Source organism: Triticum urartu, chromosome 4 (genome assembly GCF_003073215.2).
Source record: "Triticum urartu cultivar G1812 chromosome 4, Tu2.1, whole genome shotgun sequence".
NCBI classification, from domain to species: domain Eukaryota; kingdom Viridiplantae; phylum Streptophyta; class Magnoliopsida; order Poales; family Poaceae; genus Triticum; species Triticum urartu.
In genome coordinates, this window is record NC_053025.1 from 348311196 (window position 1) to 348327920 (window position 16725).

Consider the following 16725-nt stretch of genomic DNA (forward strand, 5'->3'; position numbering starts at 1 on the left):
GGAATTTCAGAGTGAGGTTGAGAATCAACGTGACAGGAAAATCAAGTTCCTGCGATCAGATCATGGAGGAGAATACTTGAGTCATGAGTTTGGCACACACTTAAGAAAATGTGGAATAGTTTCACAGCTCACGCCGCCTGGAACACCTCAGCATAATGGTGTGTCCGAACATCGTAATCTCACTCTATTAGATATGGTGCGATCTATGATGTCTATTACCGATTTACCGCTATCTTTTTGGGGGTATGCTTTAGAGACTGTCGCTTTCACTTTAAATAGGGCTCCGTCGAAATCCGTTGAGACGACACCGTATGAATTATGGTTTGGGAAGAAACCTAAGCTGTCATTTCTAAAAGTTTGGGGATGCGATGCTTATGTCAAGAAACTTCAACCTAAAAAGCTCGAACCCAAATCGGAAAAATGCGTCTTCATAGGATACCCTAAAGAAACTATTGGGTATACCTTCTACCTCAGATCCGAAGGCAAGATCTTTGTTGCCAAGAATGGGTCCTTTCTAGAGAAAGAGTTTCTCTCGAAAGAAGTAAGTGGGAGGAAAGTAGAACTTGATGAAGTATTACCTCTTGAACCGGAAAATGGCGCAACTCAAGAAAATGTTCCTAAGATGCCTGCACCGACTAGAGAGGAAGTTAATGATGATGATCATGAAACTTCAGATCAAGTTGCTACTGAACTTCGTAGGTCCACAAGGACACGTTCCGCACCAGAGTGGTACGGCAACCCTGTCTTGGAAATCATGTTGTTAGACAACGGTGAACCTTCGAACTATGAAGAAGCGATGACGGGCCCGGATTCCGACAAATGGCTAGAAGCCATGAAATCCGAGATAGCATCCATGTATGAAAACGAAGTATGGACTTTGACTGACTTGCCCGTTGAGCGGCGAGCCATAGAAAATAAATGGATCTTTAAGAAGAAGACAGACGCGGATGGTAATGTGACCATCTATAAAGCTCGGCTTGTCGCTAAGGGTTATCGACAAGTTCAAGGGGTTGACTACGATGAGACTTTCTCACCGGTAGCGAAGCTAAAGTCCGTCCGAATCATGTTAGCAATTGCCGCATCCTATGATTATGAGATATGGCAAATGGACGTCAAAACGGCATTCCTTAATGGTTTCCTTAAAGAAGAATTGTATATGATGTAGCCGGAAGGTTTTGGCGATCCTAAGAATGCTAACAAGGTGTGCAAGCTCCAACGCTCGATTTATGGGTTGGTGCAAGCATCTCGGAGTTGGAACATTCGCTTTGATGAGATGATCAAAGCGTTTGGGTTTACGCAGACTTATGGAGAAGCCTGCGTTTACAAGAAAGTGAGTGGGAGCTCTGTAGCATTTCTCATATTATATGTAGATGACATACTTTTGATGGGAAATGATATAGAACTCTTGGACAGCATTAAGGCCTACTTGAATAAGAGTTTTTCAATGAAGGACCTTGGAGAAGCTGCTTATATATTAGGCATCAAGATCTATAGAGATAGATCAAGACGCCTCATAGGTATTTCAAAAAGCAAATACCTTGATAAGATATTGAAGAAGTTCAATATGGATCAGTCTAAGAAGGGGTTCTTGCCTGTGTTGCAAGGTGTGAAATTGAGCTCAGCTCAATGTCCGACCACGGCAGAAGATATAGAAGAGATGAGTGTCATCCCCTATGCCTCATCCATAGGTTCTATTATGTATGCCATGCTGTGTACAAGACCTGATGTAAACCTTGCCGTAAGTTTGGTAGGAAGGTACCAAAGTAATCCCGGCAAGGAACACTGGACAGCGGTCAAGAATATCCTAAAGTACCTGAAAAGGACTAAGGAAATGTTTCTCGTTTATGGAGGTGACGAAGAGCTCGTCGTAAAAGGTTACGTCGACGCTAGCTTCGACACAGATCTGGATGACTCTAAGTCACAAACCGGATACGTGTATATTTTGAATGGTGGGGCAGTAAGCTGGTGCAGTTGCAAGCAGAGTGTCGTGGCGGGATCTACATGTGAAGTGGAGTACATGGCAGCCTCGGAGGCAGCGCATGAAGCAATTTGGGTGAAGGAGTTCATCACCGACCTAGGAGTCATACCCAATGCGTCGGGGCCGATCAAGCTCTTCTGTGACAACTCTGGAGCTATTGCTCTTGCCAAGGAGCCCAGGTTTCACAAGAAGACAAGGCACATCAAGCGTCGCTTCAACTCCATTCGTGAAAATGTTCAAGATGGAGACATAGATATTTGTAAAGTACATACGGACCTGAATCTAGCAGATCCGTTGACTAAACCTCTCCCTAGAGCAAAACATGATCAACACCAGAATTCCATGGGTGTTCGATTCATCACAATGTAACTAGATTATTGACTCTAGTGCAAGTGGGAGACTGTTGGAAATATGCCCTAGAGGCAATAATAAAAGGATTATTATTATATTTCCTTGTTCATGATAATTGTCTTTTATTCATGCTATAATTGTGTTATCCGGAAATCGTAATACATGTGTGAATAATAGACACCAACATGTCCCTAGTAAGCCTCTAGTTGACTAGCTCGTTGATCAATAGATAGTCATGGTTTCCTGACTATGGGCATTGGATGTCATTGATAACGAGATCACATCATTAGGAGAATGATGTGATGGACAAGACCCAATCCTAAACATAGCACAAGATCGTATAGTTCGTTTGCTAGAGTTTTCCAATGTCAAGTATCCTTTCCTTAGACCATGAGATCGTGTAACTCCCGGATGCCGTAGGAGTGCTTTGGGTGTACCAAACGTCACAACATAACTGGGTGACTATAAAGGTATACTACGGGTATCTCTGAAAGTGTCTGTTGGGTTGACACAGATCAAGACTGGGATTTGTCACTCCGTATGACGGAGAGGTATCACTAGGCCCACTCGGTGATGCACCATCATAATGAGCTCAAAGTGACCAAGTGTCTGGTTACGGGATCATGCATTACGGTACGAGTAAAGTGACTTGCCGGTGACGAGATTGAACGAGGTATTGGGATACCGACAATCGAATCTCGGGCAAGTAACATACCGATTGACGAAGGGAATTGTATACGGGGTTGCTTGAATTCTCGACATCGTGGTTCATCCGATGAGATCATCGAGGAGCATGTGGGAGCCAACATGGGTATCCAGATCCCGCTGTTGGTTATTGACCGGAGAGCGATCACGGTCATGTCTACATGTCTCCCGAACCCGTAGGGTCTACACACTTAAGGTTCGGTGACGCTAGGGTTGTAGGGATATGTATATGCAGTAACCCGAATGTTGTGCGGAGTCCCGGATGAGATCCCGGACGTCACAAGGAGTTCCGGAATGGTCCGGAGGTAAAGAACTATATATAGGAAGTGCTATTTCGGCCATCGGGACAAGTTTCGGGGTCACCGGTATTGTACCGGGACCACCGGAAGGGTCCCGGGGGTCCACCGGGTGGGGCCACCTGCCCCGGGGGGCCACATGGACTGTAGGGGTGTGTGCCTTGGCCTATATGGGCCAAGGGCACCAGCCCCAAGAGGCCCATGCGCCAAGAGATAAGGAAAGGAAGAGTCGTAAAAGGGGAAGGCACCTCCTAGGTGCCTTGGGGAGGATGGACTCCTCCCTTGGCCGCCGCCCCCCTAGGAGATTGCATCTCCTAGGGCCGGCGCCCCCCCCCCCTAGGCTCCCTATATATAGTGGGGGAAGGAGGGCCTCTACCACCACGCCTTTGGTGCCTCCCTCTCCCTCTCCAACACATCCTCCTCCTCCATAGAGCTTGGTGAAGCCCTGCCGGAGTACTGCAGCTCCATCACCACCACGCCGTCGTGCTGCTGCTGGAGCCATCTTCCTCAACCTCTCCTTCCCCCTTGCTGGATCAAGAAGAAGGAGACGTCACGCTGACCGTACGTGTGTTGAACGCGGAGGTGCCGTCCGTTCGGCGCTAGGATCTCCGGTGATTTGGATCACGTCGAGTACGCCTTCCTCATCCCCGTTCTTTGAACGCTTCCGCGCGTGATCTACAAAGGTATGTAGATGCAATCCGATCACTCGTTGCTAGATGAACTCCTAGATGGATCTTGGTGAAACCGCAGGAAAATTTTTGTTTTCTGCAACGTTCCCCAACACGTTTATGCTCACTTTTACCACTTGTTACCTTGCTGTTTTCATATTTTCAGTTTACAAAAACCCATATCTACCATCCATATTGCACTTGTATCACCATCTCTTTGCCGAACTAGTGCACCTATACAATTTACCATTGTATTGGGTGTGTTGGGGACACAAGAGACTCTTTGTTATTTGGTTGCAGGGTTGTTTGAGAGAGACCATCTTCATCCTACACCTCCTACGGATTGATAAACCTTAGGTCATCCACTTGAGGGAAATTTGCTATTGTCCTACAAACCTGTGCACTTGGAGGTCCAACAACGTCTACAAGGAGAAGGTTGCGTAGTAGACATCACTGAGAAATCTACCATGTACAAATCGTCCTTTCGATATCCTTCAAAGACTAGAGATTTGTCAGATTCCATAAGCACAAGGCAACAATATTTTCCAAATATCACTACCATATTCAGATCATAAAGCATTGAGACAGACATTAAGTTGAAACCAAGGGATTCAACAAGCATCACTTTATCCATGTGCTGATCCTTTGAGATTGCAACTCTACCTAGACCCAATACCTTGCTTTTACCAGTGCAGCAAATGTGATATGACTTTTGTCAGATGGTCGTAGGGTTGAGTCCATAAGAAGACTCCGATCACCAGTCATGTGGTTAGTGCATCCACTGTCCATAATCCACTCAGAAGCCTTTGGTGTCGTACCCTACAGTGCAGTTTGGGGGATAGGCTTCACCAAGGGAAGTGTGAAGCATAAACATTTGTCGAACAAGCATATTATCAAAGATCAGATCCTGGTTAGGATAAATAGGATGTATGTTAAGGAATCCTGGGACGAAATACACAATAAGACCATTTGGACATTTTATCTTGCGTCCCACAAGATGTTTAAGGTCCCCAACATAAGCATCAGACGCCTTTGATTTCAGGCTGGAGACCTTTCCCTGCAAAAGAGAGTTAATTTTTCTTAGCCACCCACATCCTCAGGGGTGGCTTAGAAGCAATGAGTCTAAGTGCAGCATCTGAGAATTTTGGCTTTGGAGCCCTAGCAAATAATCTTGCAGGAGGAGAATAATACTCATAGGAATAAGCAAAATAGTTCTTGGTCTTATGAACATAGCAGTTTGATGAAACACGCTTATATTCATAGGTCTGAGTATGGTTTCCCTGCAAAACATTGGCGTTAGGGTGACTCTGGTGAGTCCTCTGTCTGTATGAAGCCTTTGGACCATATGAAGCGTTTAGTCTAGGGTTTTTCTTCTTCCCAGGTGGTGTCATGATGACATTCACCTGAAGATTTTCAAGACAACTCTTGGGCACCCAGATCTTCTTCAAAGGGGGTTCATTCCTGCAGTTAGTACCAATATACCTGGCAAACACTTTACCATTTTGATTCTTGAACAGTTTATAGTTTGCATCAAAGGATTCATCAATGATAATAGGGTTAGCACAAGTGAAGCCAGATAAGGTAGATGGATCCACTGAAGGTCCCTTTGCAGCAACCCATGTGGTTTTGGGGTACTGCTCATGCTTCCAGTAGGAACCATCAACATTCATTTTCCTCTCGAACCCAACACCCTCTTTCCTAGGGTTTCGGTTCAGAATCTATTTCTTGAGGACATCGCATAGTGTCTGATGCCCTTTGAGACTTTTGTACATTCCTGCCTCAAGCAATGTCTTCAACCTGGCATTCTCATCTGCAATAGTAGTGGTATCCTCAGAAGAGGGGTTAGTTTCCACATCAGCAGTTGAAGACATAGCAACAGTAGTAGCAGTAGACATACAGCAACAGAGACAGCATTATCACGCTCAAGACATTTTAGACATGGTGGTTCAAGTCCTTCCTGAGCGGAACTGGTCTGTTGAGCGCGGAGTGACTCGTTCTCCTTTTGAAGATCTTCATGAGCGGATCTCAAGTTCTCAAGCTCTTGCTTCCTTTGAAGATAATCATAGGAGAGCTTTTCATGAGTAGTTGAGAGCGTTTCATGACGACTTTCAAGTTCTTCGTACTTAACATGAATATTTTAATGTCTTTAATTAAGGACTGAGATCGGGTCATTTCCACGTCCAACAGGTCATCGCCTTTGTCTAGCAATTTTTGAATATGCTCCATAGCATTCTGTTGCTCTGTTGCAATTTTAGCAAGTGTTTTGTAGCTAGGTTTGGATTCACATTCAGAGTCATCTTCACTTGATGTTTGAAAGTAAGCATCGCGTGAGTTTACCTTGGCACTACGTGCCATGAAGCAGTAGGTGGGAGCAGAGTCATCCTCATCATCAGCATCAGCGTTGGTGTCGAGGCCATTGTCTTCAGTGTTGAAGATGGACTTGGCGACGTATGCTGAAGCTAGAGCTAGACTTGCCATGCCTGAATGAGATTCCTCTTCAGACTCCACCTCCGCCTCCTCAGATGCAGACTCCTCCTCTGAATCCATCTCCTTGCCAACAAACGCACGAGCCTTGCTGGATGAGCTCTTCTTGTGTGATGAAGACTTTGACGAAGACTTAGAAGAAGACTTTGAGGATTTCTTCTTCTTGTTGTCATCAGAATCATATTCCTTGCTCTTGTTCTTGTTGTTGTTCTCATTGTCCCACTGTTGACATTCAGAGATGTAGTGACCAGGTTTCTTGCACTTGTGGCACGTTCTCTTCTTGTAGTCACGGGAGGAAGCTTCATCATTTCTTGAGATGGATCTCGAAGACTGTCTGAAGCCTTTCTTCTTGGTGAACCTCTGGAACTTCTTCACCAGCATGGAAAGTTCCTTTCCAATGTCTTCAAGATCCTCAGAACTGCGGTCAGATTCTTCTTCAGATGAGGAAACAGCCTTTGCCTTCAAAGCGTGAGTTCGGCCATAGTTGGGACCACAGATATCTCTTGTGGAGACTTTGATTATCCCTACACACAGCGGAGACTTTGATTATCCCTGCAGATAACTAGCACAGTCTTCACACAATGAAGTCAATCAGATCATGCAAGCAGGCAATGACTTCACGAAGACAAACTGTATGTAAAGAGAGATAAAGGATAGAACCAGTTGCTTGGTGAGGACAAGGATTTGTTGGACCAGTTCCAGTTGTTGTGACAACTGTACGTTTGGTTAGGGAGGCTGAGATTCAACTCAGAAGACCGCGTCTTCACCTTATTCCCCTTGAGTAAGGACACGCAGTCCTCACCCAATCACTCTGGTAAGTCTTCAAGGTAGACTTCCAAACCTTCACAGACTTCATTCACCGGCAATCCACAATGACTCTTGGATGCTCAGAACGCGACGCCTAACCGGCTGGAGGATTCACAGTCCTCAAGTGTAACAAGTCTTCAGGTCATGCAGACAAAAAGACTTCAGTGATGCCTAACACTCTTTGGCTCTGGGTGTTTAGGGCTTTGTCCTCGCAAGGATTTCTCTCTCAAATGCTTCGGAGGTGGGTTGCTCTCAAACGACAAAAGCCGTGCACTAACTCTCAAATGCTTCAGTGATGCCTAACTCTCAATTTATGGTGTAGGGGTGGGCTATTTATAGCCAGGAGGCAAGCCGACCTGATTTGTCCGAAATGACCCTGGGTCACTAAGGAACTGACACGTGTCCAACGGTCAGATTTCAAACACATGCGGCAGCTTGACTTGGGCTACAAGTTAAGCTGACTTATCCAGCGCTGGATAAGATTTGCTCTCATTGTCTTCGCTTGAAGACATACGATTTGGTTGAGCATCACATCAGTCACTCTAACTTTGTTCATTTGGACCCCACTTAACAGTGCGATGGTTCCTATGACTCAACAAAGAAGAAAAGGAAACTACGAAACAACTATGTCTTCGCACTCCATAGTCTTCATGTGATGTCTTCTCATGTCATAGTCTTCAATGTGAATATCTTCACAGACCACCATTATCTTCAATGTCTTCACACATTTTTAGAAGTCATCTCTGGTAGGTAAACCGAATCAATGAGGGACTTCTACTTGTGTTATCCTGCAATTCTCACAAACACATTAGTTCCTCAACCAAGTTTGTCGTCAATACTCTAAAACCAACTAGGGGTGGCACTAGATGCACTTACATTGACAAGACCTCCCCAAATATCCAAACACCACAAATGTTTACACGCACATTACACATTCGAGTATCTTGGACGCCAAAGAAAACTTTTATTTTTATTTTTTATTTATTTTTAAAATTTTCATTGTTCACACCCGGGTGCAACTGAGCATTGAATCATCTATAGTTCCATCGCTTGCGTGAGTATTAGCCTAGACATAGTGAGGCAGTGGTGGTGGTATTGGCCTGTTAGGGCGTGTATAATGATGCTATTTTAGAAGTGCACGTAGGATAAATGCTGAGATGGAGGAGAGAGAAATTATAAGAAAAAACATGTCTTCTCTTAATTAAAAAGATGATCTCTTAGCAACAATATGTTTCATCACATGTTTAGTGATGCCTCGTTAGCATCGTACAACATATTTATTGTCTTTTCTAGATTACATAGGATTAAGATAAGACTGTCTTGTAAACCAATGTACATACATGCCTTTATGGACCGTGTAGTCTCTTCTATTTGCTCATGACGTTTCCTTTAAGAAGGAAAAAGGACCAACTAGAACAAAAAAAATACTAAAAAAACCTAACTTCAGATTTTTAAGCATGGAAAATTGAACTATTTTTATGGAAAATTTATGTGTTGTGAGCATGACATTCCCCTTCAACAAGCATGGCAAATCCTAACAAAAAAACTGAGCATGCCAGAATTTACCATGTTTGCTGAAGGGAAAATTACTAGGCTCACGGCATGTAATTTATCATTAAAAAATATTTGATTTGCCATGTTTAAAAATCTGATCTCAGATTTGTAGTGGAATCAACAAAATTGAGGCAATCCGACTAGAAAAAATGTAAAAGTAAAAAGTAAAAAAAAAATGCACGCATACTCTTTGCGAGATGGCCTGTTTTGGCGGCTCGCCTGAGAAAACCTGCTGAGACAGATCCTTTTGGGGCCTGCATTCATTTTCCAGGCGGGCATTCCTCTCTAGTCTATAGCATCCGCCCATGTCTCCCACCAGGATTTCCTATTTGACGCATAATGTGTCAAATTGACGAAGGTTCGCAGAGGCGAGCGATGCGAAGAGCTCAGTGGGCCGGGGCCCGTTTAGCGGTTGCGGATGGGTGGTTCTCTCCTACTTCTGGGAACCTTCCGAACCGGTATTCTTTTTTCCTGTTTGTTTTTCGAGGCTGGTTTAATTTAAGTTTTTTTTTCTTTTTTCGTCTTTCCTTTCTGTTTCTTTTTTTATTTTCATTTTTATCTTTTCTGTTTCTATCTTCTTTTTTCTTTTCTTTCCTTTTTCTGTTTCTTTTTCAAAATTCGCAAATTTAAAAAATGATCAGAATTCAAAATTATTTCTAAAACATGAAAATATGTTTGGAGTTTTCAAAAAAAATGTTCGTGTGTTCAGAACAAAATTCACAAATTGAAAAAAACGTTCGTGTTTTCATAAATGTTTCCCAATTTTAAAAAATGTTTGCTTTTTCAAAATTTTCGTAAAATTGAAAAATATCACATTTTCAGAAAATGTTCGTGTTTTCAAAAAATATTCATAAATTTCAAAGCAATTCACCTGTTTCAAGATAATATTCACAATTTGAAAAAATATTATTCTTTCTGAAAAATGTTCGCACAATCAAAACAATGTTTGCATTTTTAAAAAATGTTTAAACAAATTAAAAAAAATATTCATAAAAATCAAAATATGTTCAATTTTTTCGAAAAATGTTCGTGTCTTCAGAAAAACATTCAACTTTTGAAACATCTCATATATATTTTTCAAAGTCTTCATGGTTTCAAAAGACATTGCAAAATTTGAAAAATGGTTGTTTAAAAAATGCATTAGCTACTGTGTAATCCTACAGTCATTTTTCTTGCCTACAGTATGTCCGTACGAGTAGATATTGTTCTTAAAACTGTGCGCTGCTTGTATGTCATCAAAGTTGGTGTCGTCTGTTGGCTATCGTTGCATGCACTTCCACTGGAGGTCCAAGGTTTGATTCCATGCAAAGCGATCGCATTTTTGTTTTCTGTATTTTCAATTCCGCGATACAGTGCAGTACTGGGCCAGCCAACAGACTCTATGCGAGATTGGCTGTTTTGGCGGCTCGTCTGTAGCATCCGCCCATGTCTCCCACCAGGATTTCCTATTTGACGCATCATGTGTCAGATTGACGGAGGTTTGCAGAGGCGAGTGACGCGAAGAGCTCAGTGGGCCGGGGCCCATTAAGCGGTTACGGATGGGTGGTTTTCTCCTGCTTCTGGGAACCTTCCGAACCGGTTTTCTTTTTTCCTGTTTGTTTTTCGAGGCTGGTTTTCTTTTAGTTTTTTTTCGTCTTTCCTTTCTGTTTCTTTTTTATTTTCGTTTTTATCTTTTATGTTTCTATCTTCTTTTTTCCTTTCTTTCCTTTTTCTGTTTCTTTTTCAGAATTCGCAAATTTAAAAAATGCTCAGAATTCAAAATTGTTTCTCAAATTTGAAAATATGTTTGGAGTTTTCAAAAAAATGTTCGTGTGTTCAAAACAAATTTCCCAATTGAAAAAATTGTTCATGTTTTCATAAATGTTTCCAAATTTTAAATTTGTGTTTGCTTTTTCAAAAATTTCGTAAAATTGAAAAATATCATATTTTCAGAAAATGTTCGTGTTTTCAAAAAATATTCAAAAATTTCAAAACAATTCACCCGTTTCAAGATAATGTTCGTGTATTCGTCTTTCTGAAAAATGTTTGCACTTTCAAAACAATGTTCATCTTTCTGAAGAATGTTCGTCTTTCTAAAAAATGTTCACACAATCAAAACAATGTTTGCAGTTTTCAAAAATGTTCAAACAAATTAAAAAAATGTTCACACATATCAAAATATGTTCAAATTTTTCGAAAAATGTTCGTGTCTTCAGAAAAATATTCAATTTTTGAAACATCTCATATATATTTTTCAAAGTGTTTATGGTTTCAAAAGACATTTCAAAATTTGAAGAATGTTTGTTTAAAAAAATGCATTAGCTACTGTCTACTCCTACAGTCATTTTACTTGCCTACAGTATGTCCGTATGAGTAGATAGTTCTTAAAACGGTGCACTGCTTGTATGTCATCAAAGTTGGTGTGGTCTGTTGGCTATCGTCGTGCGCACTTTCACTATAGGTCCAGGGTTTGATTCCATGCAAAAGCGCTTGCATTTTTGTTTTCTGTATTTTCAATTCCGCGATACAGTGTAGTACTGGGCCAGCCCAGGCTAGAACGCGACACATAGGAGGTCCCCCTCCCACCACCAAATATGCTACATCGACGAGCTTAATACGGGGCTTTTACGGACCCTTCCTTTCAACTAAACTTGGCCCCCCTTGATTTTCAGGGTGATGGGGCCCCGCCCTCTCCCTTTGTCCAATCACATTTTGCCAACTCAAATTCACCCTGTAAAATCCTTGTAAGAATCCGTTGATGTAGCATTGCTCTCCCAGCACCGACACCTCCCCCGGGCAATTCCTACGGGAGCTCCTATACGGCGCCGGTAGGCGCTAGCGGCGCTCGCTAGCGACGCCTAGTGGGCCGGCCCAACAACTGACTGAATAAGGAAACGTGAAGAAAAAACAGACCGTCCTAACTCTTCTGTAAACTCTACAAAAACTAATGAAAATATGGCATAGCTGGGATTGGAACCAAGTATGACATCATTCAGAACTTATCGCGGTAACCATTAGACCATCCTAACTCTTCTGTAAACTCTACAAAAACAGACCTACTTAAGGTTTCATTAGTAAAATGTTAAAACTGCAGGAAAACCAATATAAATTATTTTGCAAAAAGTAAAGTCTAGCTTTCGCCTTCTATTCCTTTTGGAAGGGGGCTCGGGGGAAACCTTTTATCGGAAAATATAACTGAGTCAATTTGCCCAAATTTTCAATTCGCAAAATTCATGTGACTAAAATACATACCTTTCTTTAGTCTTCATTCAGAACTTATCGCGGTAACCACTAGACCATCCTAACTCTTCTGTAAACTCTACAAAAACAGACCTACTTAAGGTTTCATTAGTAAAACGTTAAAACTGCAGGAAAACCAATATAAATTATTTTGCAAAAAGTAAATTAGAGAACAAGTTCATATATTTTTAGAAAAGTTCATAAAATTTATAAAGCTCATCGATTTTTAAAAATATTTCATTGATTTTGGAAAAAAAATCATTGATTTTGAAAAGAATTCATCCATTTTGAAAAAAGTTCATCGATTTTGAAAAAAATATTCATCGATTGTGAAAATAGTTCATCGATTTTGAAAAAAGTTCATCGATTTTGAAAAATAGTTCATCGATTTTGAAAAGAGTTCATCGATTTTGGAAAAGAGTTCGTCGATTTTGAAAAGAGTTCATCGATTTTGGAAAAGAGTTCGTCAATTTTGAAAAGAGTTCATTGATTTTGAAAAGAGTTCATCCATTTTGAAAAGAGTTCGCCAATTTTTAAAAGAGTTCATCTATTTCGAGAAAAAGTTCATCAATTTTGAAAAGAGTTTGTCGATTTTGAAAAGAGTTCATCTATTTTGAAAAGATTTTTTCAATTTCAGAAAGAGTTCATCGATTTTTTAAAAAAGTTCGTTCAAATTAGCAAAAGAAAATAAAGATTAAAGATTAAAAAAGTTCATCGATTTTGGAAAAGAGTTCGTCGATTTTGAAAAGAGTTCATCGATTTTGGAAAAGAGTTCGTCGATTTTGAAAAGAGTTCATTGATTTTGAAAAGAGTTCATCCATTTTGAAAAGAGTTCGTCAATTTTTAAAAGAGTTCATCTATTTCGAGAAAAAGTTCATCAATTTTGAAAAGAGTTTGTCGATTTTGAAAAGAGTTCATCTATTTTGAAAAGATTTTTTCAATTTCAGAAAGAGTTCATCGATTTTTTAAAAAAGTTCGTTCAAATTAGCAAAAGAAAATAAAGATTAAAGATTAAAAAACCAAACAAAACCGTTCTGAATAAAAAACGAAAAACTAAAGGGAATAAAAAACAGAGAAAAACCGTTCCGAATAAAAAAGAAAGACGAAAAAAGGGAAAAAGAAAGAGGAACGTAGGAACAAAAGGAGAGGAAGTAGAAGTTGAGCAACTAACGCTAGACACTGGAGTGGCTAGTGTATCACGCGAATAACAGTGTGCTCACAATTCGAACTCGAGACCTCACGGATAAAACTACGCGGCAATAACCACCGAGCCAACAAGCCCGGCGTGATAACTCCTTCAAACTTTTCTTATTTCTTCCATCCTTTTTCCTTTTTCCGTTTTTCGTTTTTTCTGTTTCTCTTTTTTTCTTTTTTCTTATTCCCGGTTTGATGATTTCTTTCAAATTTGTGAATTTTTCTTAAAATGGATGATTTTTTTCTCAAAATTGATTGTTTTTATTCAAATCAATGAACTTTTTTTAAATTTGATGAACTTTTTCAAATTTTTTGAATTATTTTTAAAACTTCATGAACTATTTTCAGTTTGGATGAAAATTTTGAAATTTGAAGAACTATTTAAAAAATGGATGAACATTTTTCAAATTTAATGTAATTTTTTCCAAATTGATGAACTTTTTTTCAAATTTGATGAACTTTAAAAAAACAGATGAACCATTTTCAAATTTGATGAACCTTTTTCAAACCGATGAACTTTTGTGTTGAATTCAATGAACTTTTTTAAAAATTGATGGAATCTTTTCCAAATTTTTGATTTTTTTTCTAAATCGATGAACTTTTTTTAATTTTGTGAACTTTTTCTCAAGATGATGAGCTTTTTTTAAAAGCAATGAACTCTTTTCTTTTCCACAAACTCTTTTGAATTTCTATGAATCTTTTTTTCAAATTCGTAACTGTTTTCTGTATTTTTATAGAATTCTGTTTCGAATTTATATTTTATTTTTAAAATAATGTACACTGGATATATATAGTACTATGTGTTAACTACAGGAAGGTCAAATAGAGATTTTTCTTGTTTCGTTGTCAATGGAATACCTTGCGCTAGGGGTTCGAACCCCAATATTCACGAATTGCTATAGGAAAATAAGCCCCTATATTTCTTTTCTGCAGATTGTTAGCAATGTTTTTAATTGGGCCGCGACCCATTGCCGGTCGCTGTAGGCGCCCGTTGGACAAGTGGCGCCTACAGCACCGACTAGGAGCTCCCCCTCCCCTGCCAGAACCACGGACTTTTCTACATCAAGGGGCAATTTACAGGGGGTTTACGGGCTGGCCGCCCAGACCATCAGTGAAAATCAGGGGGAAGGGGGGCAATTAATTATGAGGAGGGGTTATTTAGCGCAATTAAAACTGGACAAGTAAGCTGGTCCGTAAAGTTTCGTCTGTGTGTCTAGCATTTTCGCCAGAACCATCCTACATACGTTCCATTTCTCCCATCGTTTTAAATAGCCCGCTATAGTTTCGCTATAGCACGCTATATCGTTTAGAAGAGGTCCTACTCTAAGGGTCTTTTGTGCAAACACGTGAGCAAACATTTTAAATAGCCCGCTATAGCACCGAACGCTATACCATTTTAAAGAGGTCCGCCGCTAACAGGCTTAGCACGCTATTTAAAACTTTGTTTTCTCCTCTCCTCTCCTTCGTAGGAATGTCTATTTTTTGCTAAAAAAATAAGAAGGAATGATCTACGTTTTCCAGGAGAGCATTCCCTCCGTGCTCTGTAGCGTCCGCCCATGTCTCCTTCGCTCACCCCACCACCGACACCTCCCCCGGCCGGTAGAGCCAGCCTACGTACGTTCGATTTCTCCTGTCCTCTCCTCCAGCATCTTCCAATTCGGTGCTCCCACTTGGACGGGAGGCGAAAGGCCTTCTTTCCTCCTCTCTCCCGCCGCCCACGCCTCTCGGCAACCTCCGACCGTTGCTTCCCGTGGTCACCGTCGCTTTCGGCCGGTTGCTCGGGTTGAACCAGCGGCGCTTTAGCTGTAGAGCACGTGAAAGGTCGTGGTTGCCAACCAGCCCCCACGTTCCCACCCGATTAGAAAATCCCCTCCCTGCTTTCCAATGCCACCCACCGCCGCGCGCCGCCGTCAACGACGCCAAACGCGCCTTGTTTCCTACTCCAAGATCCCACGCTACGTATAAAGAGCACCCCCTCTGCTAGTTGGCAGCCAGGCTAGCTCTCTCGCTCCTTCGTCCTCGCAAGCATCACACCAGATCCACCGTAGGAGCAAGGAAGGGAGATCCACCTAACCCACCAATGGCGGCCGCTGCTTCCTCCAGCGCGTGGAAGGCGAGGTGGCTCCGCCCCGAGGTACGCACCGCTCCCTCCCATGCAGTGTTCTTTCATTTCATCTGATCTAGCTTAGTTTAGCGATCTCGCTCGCTGGGTTTGTGATGGCCATGGTCTCACGACGGTAGCATGGTCTTGGCAGGCGTACCCTATCTTTGCGGCGACGGGCGTGGCCGTGGGGATCTGCGTCATGCAGCTGGTGCGCAACATCACCACCAACCCCGAGGTCCGGGTGACCAAGGAGAACAGGGCGGCCGGGGTGCTGGACAACCACGACGAGGGCCGCCGCTACGCGCGCCACCCCTTCCGGAGGTTCATCGACGGCAAGTCCGCCGAGATCATGCCCGGCATCAACAGCTTCTTCACCGCCCCACCAAAGAACTAGACGTCGTTGTCGTCGCCGTCGGAGAGCTCTTTCTTCAACTTGAAGGGTGGAATCAATCCCTTCGCGAGAATTACATTCTTTTTTCCGCATGAATTCAAGTATTATTCGCCATGATTGATTGTCAGGCGCTGTACTATATTGATTTTTGTGATCATATATAAGTAGAAAACTTGATCTGAATAATCCCTATGTCTTGAACAACTATTACGCGCGCGCGTGTGTGTGTCTTTCTCTACCACCAAAAGTGTTAAAGTAAATTGTTCTGAAGATTCCCGCAGAAAAAAAATTATTCTGAAGATTGATCGGAAGTGATCGGTTGCATTTCGCAGTTTGTCTTGGCCGCCGACGAATTGTTCAGTCTGATTGTGTAGGTGCCAGGAATTTCAATTTGTTTTACTGGCTTGATGAGTGTTTTTTTTTTAATCGCCAGGTTGGCACCATTTTAGTTTGTGCTCGTCTTCCCCGTCCAAACTAGCCAAGTCGGCAGGCTTTTTCCTCGCATGTTTGGTCAACACAGAATTCGACAGCGGCCTCCTTCCTTGGAAGGTGTCAAACTAGTGCACAACACGCTGGTTACACTACTCACAGTGAGAAGTAATTTAGAGTAGTAACATGCATATGTTAGAGCAACTCCAACACAAGGACCCAAACGGACATGGATTTTGTCTGTTTCATGTCTGTTTGGGTCACCTGTCCGCCTAACGAATATGGGGCGGACAAGCATTGTACCCAACGCGCAGCACAAAAACAGACCCAAACTCCTCGCGCCGCCTGCCCCCTCCTCTCTCCCTCGCGCCGCCCATCCCCTCCTCGTCGCGGCGCCCGTCCTATCTCCCTCACGCCGCCCCTCCTCTCCTCCTCGCGGATCCCCTCCCTCGCGAGTTTTTTCTCTGCTCGCGCCTCTGCTGCAGCCACCCCTTGCTCGCGCCGCCGTCTGGGCCTCGAGCCCCAGCAGGAGCGCGTGGAGGAGC

General features: G+C 42.2%; 1 protein-coding gene across 1 annotated transcript; it reads left to right on the top strand.

Moving 5' to 3' along the window:
• Window positions 1-15092: 15092 nt before the first annotated feature.
• LOC125551649 lies at window positions 15093-15955 on the top strand. Its single transcript, XM_048714920.1, has 2 exons — window positions 15093-15390; window positions 15512-15955. Exons 1-2 carry the CDS (start codon window positions 15337-15339, stop codon window positions 15752-15754), a joined length of 297 nt encoding a protein of 98 aa, XP_048570877.1. The 5' UTR covers window positions 15093-15336; the 3' UTR covers window positions 15755-15955.
• The last annotated feature ends 770 nt before the right edge of the window (window positions 15956-16725 follow it).

Bases quoted from the DNA above. Each gene is read 5' to 3' on its own strand.
- LOC125551649 (XM_048714920.1), top strand. From the start codon at position 15,337: ATGGCGGCCGCTGCTTCCTCCAGCGCGTGGAAGGCGAGGTGGCTCCGC. The intron at 15,391-15,511 runs GTACGCACCGCT...TGGTCTTGGCAG, and splicing joins CGAGGTGGCTCCGCCCCGAG to GCGTACCCTATCTTTGCGGC.